At 38.5% G+C, this 9558-nt stretch overlaps 1 protein-coding gene across 1 annotated transcript in view; it reads right to left on the reverse strand.

The window, feature by feature from the left end:
* GMCL1 (germ cell-less, spermatogenesis associated 1) overlaps positions 1-9558 on the reverse strand; it is a 55937-nt gene that overhangs the window by 11397 nt on the left and 34982 nt on the right. The window contains exons 10-11 of the mRNA XM_015571499.1: positions 5471-5540; positions 2769-2844 (exon numbers count right to left, since the gene is read on the reverse strand). Of these exons, the coding sequence (XP_015426985.1) occupies positions 2769-2844; positions 5471-5540 (146 nt within the window). The remainder of the gene's footprint in view (positions 1-2768; positions 2845-5470; positions 5541-9558) is intronic.

Below are 9558 nucleotides of genomic sequence, written 5' to 3' on the forward strand. Positions count from 1 at the left end.
GGCTTATCTGGGAATGGGAAGAATGGTGATGTGGCTAGGGCAATAACTGAGGGGGACAAAAGCTGGAGATGAGTTCAGAGAGTTAGCCAGGAGCCAGAAAATGTAGGGCCTAGTAGATCATGATAAGGAAGAGTTTGGATTTCTTCTAAGTGTGGTATGGAGCTAATGGAAAAGTTTAAGGAAGGAAGTGAAATGATCTAACTTGGACTTTAAAAAGATGACTTTCATTGTTGTATGGAGTATAGAATGTAGAAGAACAAGAGTAAAACACAAGGAGAGCAGTTATGAGGCTACCATACAGCCCAGACAAGAGATAATGGTGGCTTGGACTTGGGTGATAGTCGTAAACATGTGAAAAATATATTTTGAAGGTAGAGCCTAGAGGAATTTCTGATGAATAACAGGTGCGGTATGAAAGAAGGAAGAATCCAAAGTTTGGAGCTTATGCAATATGAACAGAGGAGCCAGTTACGGGTTGGAGGCTATTTGGGAAGGAGGGAGCTTGGGGATGAAGTCAAAGAATTCAGCTTGGGACTCTTGGGATATTTGAGATGCTATTAGGATTCTAAGAAAGATGTCAAGCAAGTAGCTATATGAATCTGGAGTTAGAAGTCATCAGAGTAAAGACATGGGACAAGGTGAAATCACTTAGGGGTGAGCACAGATAGGGAAGAAGTCCAAGTACTGAGTTGTTAGTCACACCAACACTTGTTGAGAAAGAGGAAAAGAATCTAGCAAAGACGCAGAACGAGCAGCCAATGAAGTAGGAAGAAAACCAGCAAAGTATGCAGTCCTGGAAGTCAAATGAAGAATATCCCCAAGAAGAAGTAAACAGATGTGTCACACTGCCAAGAGCTTTCTGAAACTAAAAACTAAACTACTTGACTTAGCAATGTGGAAATCATTGGTAGCAATGTCACAATAGCTCTTCACTGGAGTTCACGGAAGTAAATGAATTGGAGTGGATTCAAAAGAACATTAGAAAACAGGAATTATAGACAACAAACACAGTCAACTTTTTTCAAAGAGTTTTGCTTCCAAGGGCTGCAGAGAAACAAAGTGGCAGTTAGAGGGGAATGTGGGGTCGGGACATGGTTTAAGCTGGGTAATGCTGCAGCATGTTATATGCTAAATGAGACCGATCCAGTAGAAGAGAAAAACTGATGATGCAGGAGAGGGAGGAATAACTGATAACTGCAGGAATAAAACTTCTGAACAGGTGAGAAGAGACGGAGTCCAGGAGGGGATGGACTAGGATAGAAGCAAATGGTTCATCTATTCTAATAAGAGGAAAAGTGCAGCACATAGCTACAGATGCAGCTAGTGTGGTAGGATTATTGGTAGCAGGATGTACAAATTCTCTTACTTTTATTTTCCAAATGAAGAAAGAAGCAAGGCCATCAATAAGAATGAGGGTAGCAGCACTGCCCCTTTGAGAAGGTAGAGTTATCAGAGTGGGAGGATACATTCACTCAGGGAACTTTAGAAGGATCACCATGCAACACTCAAGACCTGCTTGAAATGTAGTTACAAACCCCTGCTGGGTGGGGTATGGTGTTTTTCTTTAGTCACATTCATCTGTTTGGGAGCAGGCATGGAGTTTATGGAAAGTTGGTATTTAATAAGAATTGGGTTTTGCCAGGTGAGTTTGACAGAGGGATATTATGCATACAAGCCAAAGGCCCTGGCCTGTGTGCTCAGTGGTAGAGCACTGGCCTGCACATTCAAGGGTCCTGGGTTTGATTCCTGGTCAAGGGCATGTACCTGGGTTGCAGGTTCAATTTCCAGCCCCTGTAGGGGTGCATGCGGGCGGCAACCAATAAATGTGCCTCTCTCACATAGATGTATGTTTCACTCCCTCCCCCCACCACTCCCTCCTTTCCAATCTCTCTAAAAATCAATGGAGTTAAAAAAAAAAGCTGTTGGAGTCAGGTGCTAGAGGGGAGAGTGCTAGAAAGATAAAGGAGATAAAGTCTAAAAATGATATGCTTGAAATGGAGATTTTGAAGGGGGTGGAGTTTTTAAAAATGTAGTTCATGTCCCTTTAGTGGATTATAAATTTAATGAGTGACAATCCACTTTTTAAAAAAATTAAATAGAGCCCTAGCTGACTGAAGGGTTGAGGATTCGATTCTGGTCAAGGGTATGTACATCAGTTGTAGGCTCCATCCCTGGCCCTGGGTCAGGATGTGTGAGAAAGGCAACCAATAGATGTGTCTCTCTCACATCGACATCTTTCTCTCCCCTTTCCCTTCCTCTCTCTCTAAAAATCAATGGGGAAAATATCCTCAGGTAAGGATTAACAAAACAAAAAAATAAAATAGCAAATAGGATCTTTGGACACAGCAGTAGTATTGATTCATAATACTTTTGTTTCACTTTTATACATTTATATTGGGTGGTAATGAAAAATGTAATTCTTCATTCTAGCAATTAAATGGTTTGAATGTCTTTGATGGTAATTATAAAATAGAATTACTTTTTCGACTATGTAACAGCTCCCATATATTTGCTTATTTATCTTAATTTCTGATATTGCTCAGGGATCCTCTTCTCATATCTATTTTCTGGACCCAAAAATTTCAACACTGATATAAGGCCAAATAATCAATCACCACTGAGCATGTAACTTCTTGTCCAGGAGATCGTGCTATAGAGACTGTATCAAAAAAGCTCTTCTGGTGTATGATTGTAACTAAAAAATGAATTTTGCACTGAAAGTAGAGCAATTTGTCTGAGAATTATTAAGAGTCACAACCGACACTTACTTCACCATCTTTGGCAAGCTTTCTACCACACCTCATGCTGTTTCCCTCTAGTTCTTCTTTATTGATTTCTTGAGGCCTAGAAATATACATAAAGCATGAAATCTCATAGGAAATAGGCAACTAATAATTGAAAAAGAATTGTGTGTTTAAAAGAAAAAACTTGTTACTAGTTAAAAAAATAAATGTTTTAAAACTTGTTAAAAATGTTTTTTGGCACAGATAAAAATAAGAATTCATTGATTAAATCTAGTCCTCATTTTAATAGCTCTGTAGAATGAGCAGATGTTCAGTATCTGTGGATAGAGTGCTTCGTTAGGGCCAATATAATTAATTATATGCTTCTGAGAGCAAGAAAACCACTATTCTAGCTCAATCCCTTCGGTGAGACTCTATTTTAAATTCAATAAGTATAAAGATGAGAAAAATCTTTAAAAAATGAAGAACATCCAACAGTTAAAAACTGAATATACAAAAGAAGTAGAATGATTTATAAAGTATTTCCTCCATTACCAAAATGCTTAAAATCTGAATTCCTCTAGAGAATTAACTTTTGTTTTTTAGTTTTTGATTTATTATTTGTTTCAACAACGTTATGTTTGTATAAGATAAATATTATGTGAATATATTTGGAAAAAGATGGGCTATAAAGTAGAAATAAGAACTCTGGGTAATCTCACAATCATTATAATAAATTTGTATAAAACTTTCATACACTCATTATTTGGATATAAACATAACTAGGCCATTATTTTAGAAAGTTCTTTGGTATATAAAAATGGGTTAGCCCCGGCCAGTGTGGCTCAGTTGGTAAGGCAGAAACCTGTGCACTGAAAGGTTGCTAGTTTGATTCCCGATCAGGGCACAGGCTTGGGTTTTGGGCTCGATCCTTGGTAGGGGGCATGCAGGAGGCAGCCCATTGATGTCTCACTCTCATATTGATGTTTCTCTCCCTTTCCCTTCCTCTCTTTAAAAACCAATAAAAAAAATCTTTAAAAAAATGGTTAAAAGAGATCAGGGGCAAAAATATTAAAGTTCTTAAGACCTCTTTTATATACTCACACATGGATTGTCTCATCACTCTGCTCATACCAAGGAACTAGTATAAAGATCAAATAATAAATGTGGAAATACTTTTGTAAACCACAAAAGACTATGAATTGAAAGAAGAGATAATTTTCTTCCCCATAAATATTTATGTAGAAGGTCATTTGCTTTTGGGTAAGGCAATAAGTAACCAGAGGATGTTAATTAATTTTAGGCTCAAATTCTTCATAAAAATCATGCTTTATGAAAGCACTAGAGGCTCAGTGCACGAATTTGTGCACCAGTGGGGTCCCTCAGCCTGGCCTGTGGGATCAGGCCAAAACCAGCTCTCCGACATCCCAAGGAGTCCCAGATTGCAAGAGGGTGAAGACCAGGCCAAGGGACCCCACCGGTGCATGATCAGGGCCAGGGAGGGATGTGGGAGGTTGGCCAGCTGGGGAGGGACCACAGGAGGGCTCCAGGGCATGTTTGGCCTATCTCACTCAATCCCAATCAGCCAGACTCCAGCAGGAAGCTCACCTACCAGTCGAAGCATCTTTCCCCTGGTGGTCAGTGCACATCATAGCGACTGGTCGACTGTCTGCCCCCTGGTATCAGTGCATGTCATAGCAAGCGGTTGAGCGGCCTTTGCATATCATTAGCATATTACGCTTTGATTGGTTGAATGGCTGACTGGATACTTAGCATACGAGGCTTTTATTATATAGGATTATTCCAAGTAATATTTCAATATGTTAAAAGAAAATTGTAATATAACACTAGGTAAAACAAAGTATATGAATTACTCAATTTCACTAATATAGCAAATGACAATTCAAACATTCCATTATTATAATTGACCAGAAAAATAAATATTTACAAGATTGATAATGTTAGCCTATATAATAAAAGCCTAACATGCTAAGTGTCTGGTTGTCCAGTTGGTTATTCAACCAATCACCGGTGGGGTCCCTTGGCGGGCCTAAGCTGTCAGTCAGACATCCCCTGACCCAGGGGACTGACAGTCAACTGGTCGACCAGTCGCTATGATGTGCACTGACCACCAGGGGGCAGATGCCCCAACCAGTAGATTAGCTTGCTGCTGGGGTCTGGCAGATTGGGACTGAGCCAGACAGGCTGGACATGCCCTGGAGCCCTCCGACAGTCCCTTCCTGGCCCTGATTGTGCACTGGTGGGGTCCCTTGGCCTGGCCTGTGCCCTTTTGCAATCTGGGACCCCTTAGGGGATGTCGGAGAGCCGGTTTCAGCCTGATGGCGGAACAACCGGTCACTATGATGCTCACTGACCACCAGAGGACAGACACTCAACGCAGGAGTTGCCCCCTGATGGTGAGTGAGCTCCCACGGCGGGAGTGCCGCTCAGCTGGAAGCCGGGTTTGCAGCTGGCGAGCACAGGGGCGGTGGCGGGAGCCTCTGTGGGGAGCGGGCCTAAGCTGTCAGTCAGACATCCCCTGAGGGCTCCTGAACTGTGAGGGCGCAGGCTGGGCTGAGGGGACCCCTCCCCACCCCAAGTGCATGAATTTATTTAAGAAATAAAGCTGATTACATGATCTTTGCTCTACTTTAACAGCACCTGATTTTTCAATATAATGAATGCCCTTAAATTTATATAGCCAAAGTTTTTTTCTAATGAGAAATGATATAATGTAACATACTTACCCCACCTCACTGTCTTGTTCTGCCCGAAGCATAGCAAGCCACTGCTGTTTATACACAGAAGACAGCCATCCTAAAATGTAAAAATGAATATATTAGAAACATGGAAGAATATAAAGAATTTAAAATTTTTAAGAATTTGATAAAATTGTTACTTTTTCTAAATTCAAGTTTAGAATAGCAATAAATAAAGCTGGTAACTTATATTTTATAAATATGCTATAACAATATGGCTTAATGATTTTTAAAGTGGTAAGTGCTATTTTGCTTTGCCTTAGATTAGATTCTACTTACATTATATACATTTAAATTAGAATTTAAATAGTTAGCTAAAAGTATATTCTTGTATTTAATAGTTTCCTTTTCATAACTCATAATAACTTTCATTTGTGAGAAACATACCCTAAAGCAATATTTTCAGTTTTTACAAAAGTTTTAACAGGAAACTAATGGATTGTTCCTTTATTATCTAAAAATAACTAATTAATAGAAAATAAACCATCTTTAAATTACCAGATGAAGTATGCACACGAGAAATAATTCTAGCATATTAAACTTAGATAACTATTACTAAAAATAAAAATTCTAATTTATATTATTATAAATGGAATAAAAAATTGCAGATATTTTCCTTTAATAAACATAATTTCCCCCACCAAATCAGTATGTGTAAGCTGAAATTATTTTAGATAAAAAATAGCTAAGTTAAAAATATAAGTAGAATTAGCTTAGCACCATATTTTTCTGCTTTTATTTATTCCCAAAGAAAAGGATTTTCTTTTTTTATGATGTAAATTTTTTTACTTTTTCTTAAAAATTTTTCTATTGATTTAAGAGAGAGAGAAAACAAATAAACATTGCTTTGTTGTCCCACTTATTTATGCATTGTTTCTTGTATGCACCCTGACTGGGGGATCAAACCCACAACCTTGGCTAATCAGGGTGGCTCTCTAACCAACTGAGCTACCTGGCCAGGGCAGTTTTTCTATATTTTACGTTCTCAATCTCTACCTAAAATAAAGGAAGGGGGAAACCCTAGAGTGATTAAAATCTGGATTTTCACTTTGTAAGTCTCTAATAAAGGTATCCAGATGACTTGTACTGATTTATTGGTATCGTTCCTCAAAACTCTTGAATTCTTCCATTGCCAAAATACTATTCTTGCTATTTAAAGAATATCTGCTAAATATTCAGGCCACAGACAATTTGTCTCCAGTAGGTAAATACTACTGAAAAGCAAAGTTTATGTGACCCAGTATTCATACACACAGACTGTATCTTATTTGCAATGCATTCAGATTTGTAAATTTTGTTCTAATTGTATTTTATTTTTATTTACTTATTTATTTTTAAATATATTTTTATTGATTTCAGAGAGAAGAGAGAGGTAGAGATAGAAACATCAATGAAGAGAGAGAATCATCCATTGGCTATCTCCTGCACGCCCCCTACTGGGGAACAAGCCCGCAAACCCACGCATATGCTCTGACTGGGAATCCAACCATGACCTCCTGGTTCATAGGTAGACAATTACTGAGCCATGTCAGCTGGGCTATTTTATTTTTTTAAAAAGCTGATCCTTTTCCATAAAAATGATTTCTCAACTCACTAATGGTTATGTTTGCAGTTTAAAATTTAAGAGACAGAATATGGCTTTTCGTGATTCACTTATAAAATTGGAATGAAAGGGTTACACATATGTATTCTTATTATCATGTAATATATATCCCATGAAAATGTATTAAAAATTAAGTTTCAACAGCCCTTAAATAATTTCATTTAAAACCAAAAGCATTATAACAAGTTAAAAACATGGGTACATATTTTTGTCCCTGCTTTCTTACCTTAATCTAAAAAAGCAAAAAGTCATACTAGAAATCTTTCTGGACACTGGTATTTCATCAAGTAGTAGCAGTCCAGAAATAAGTCAACAGGACACTAGTTCAAATGTAATGTTGACAAATAATATATAGAAAAACGCTTAAAAAGAATCCCTGCTAAAATGAATTTGAAAAACATGAGATGAGATGAAAATAAGTGAAACCTGTTCCTTTATGCAGAGTTTTAAATATAGTTATACAGTCATATCTCCAGAAGGCAGATAGATACACTAGGCCGTTTGCCAGAATCCTTCTTGGCAGAGAGTTAATGTTCAGTTGAAAGATTATGAAAAAGTGCCATCAAGAAACTTCCACTCAGTGAAAACAAGTCTAAGCACTCATTTTAAACATTATCAGACCAAAGTCCAAAACAAAAACTCAGAATGAGCACATCAAGGGGGGTATTTGACAGAGCTATGGACCAGCAAGCTGCAGAACCTAGACTATAGCAGTTCTGAATGTAAACACAGTGTTTTTTAAATAGAATAAATAAGTCAGAATGATTTTATTTAGATTATTTCATCTTAGACAAACAATATGGGGAAGAGGGCCTCCAAACACATACTATCTGAAAATCCAATCTCTTAGATTTATAAATGTTACAAAACAAACAAAAAGATAAGCTCCTAACTTGCCCAGCATTTTATTGTTTAAGTGGGGAAAAAAAGAAGAGTATTTTCATGTACAAACACAGACAAAAATCTTCTTATAACCAATAAAGCTGATAGCAAAAAACAGCCTACAGGTTGAACTATTATATGAAACACATAAGTCAAATATAGATCATGAAGGTGAAGGAGAAAAAGTTTATATAATAAAAAGTTCTTGTATAGATAAATAAGAATTATTTTGTAAAAGCATATAGGTATTAAGTATTAGTATAAATTATGGAGAAGTATGGCCCAAAGATACTCTTATATATAACCTAAAAATCCAGTTCCAAAAGATGACAAATATACTGTAGTGAGTAATTCAAAACTATTTTTGAAATAACATTAATTACATTAATTTATATACCTTTTCATTGTAAGCAATTTATTTTCACAAAACTCTTACTGCTTTAACAATAATCTCTTTAACTTACAAAAATACTAAGCATTGTATTTCCCCATCATTCCCACAACAGTAATTCCTGATATAAAAAGTTCTAAGAGCCCTGGCCAGTTTGGTTCAGTGGATAGAACAGAGGGGCAGAGGTTTGACATAAGTGCTGAAGTGAATGAAAAACGGGACTGGATCAAGTAAAAGTAGTATAAGGAGGCCCAAGGTCCAAGCTTAGTGTTGAAATGTGCATTTGCAGTGGCACCAATTAAAAAGCTGTAGATTGCGAGAAACCAAGATGGCGGCATAGGTAAACACCAGAAATTGCTGCCTTGCACAACCACTTCAAAAATACAACTAAAAGACCAAACAGACATCATCCAGAACCATAGGAAGGCTGGCTTAGTGGAAATTCTACAACTAGAAAGAAAGAGAAAAGCACACTCAGGCTCAGAGGAGGTGCGGCAGTACAGTGCAGAGGTACTGAGGCGCTTGCAGAAAGGGCTGGCAACTGAGGATGCGGTTGTCTTTTTCAATCGGGAGGGAGACACACGCTCCTGCTCTGAACTCCAGTTCCAGGTTAGTCTCTGGGGACCCAGACTCATACAGGGAGAAACAGGACTGTCTGGCAGCGGGCAGAAATGGAGGGCGGCTTTCTCTCAGAGGTGCTTGCAGTGATTACCACGGGACACTGAGACCGGGGGCCTCTTAGGGCAGGACTGAGGATCAGCCATAGCTGTTTGCTTCGCCCTGTTGATTCCCTGAGACTCCGCCCCACCCAAGCTGTGCGCAGAGGCTTTTGCATATGAATGGCCTGGTCCTTTGCAATCTAAAATTACCTAACAAACTGCAGCTGCGTCAGAGAGACCCAGAACATCCCAAAGAAGGCCCAAGGCCCCATAGCAGCTTGCAGAGGCTAAAATAGCACCTCCTTAGAGATCCAAGAGCCAGTGTCCCCAGTGGTCAGAGTGGGACCATCCAGACTACAACTCCTCAAATCCATAAGGGACACACTCAAGGGGCAGACTCAGTGAGCACCACAGCCCCACTGAAGCAAGTCATGCCCCAGAAGGGTGTCTTCAGCACAGAAGTTCTCCAACTGCACACACACAGCTGATTCTCACAGACAATTGGCCTGGAGGTCAATTCCTCCCAGTGATACCTACAATA

The sequence above is a fragment of the Myotis davidii genome, unplaced genomic scaffold, assembly GCF_000327345.1.
Source record: "Myotis davidii unplaced genomic scaffold, ASM32734v1 scaffold247, whole genome shotgun sequence".
Classification (NCBI taxonomy): Eukaryota; Metazoa; Chordata; class Mammalia; order Chiroptera; family Vespertilionidae; genus Myotis; species Myotis davidii.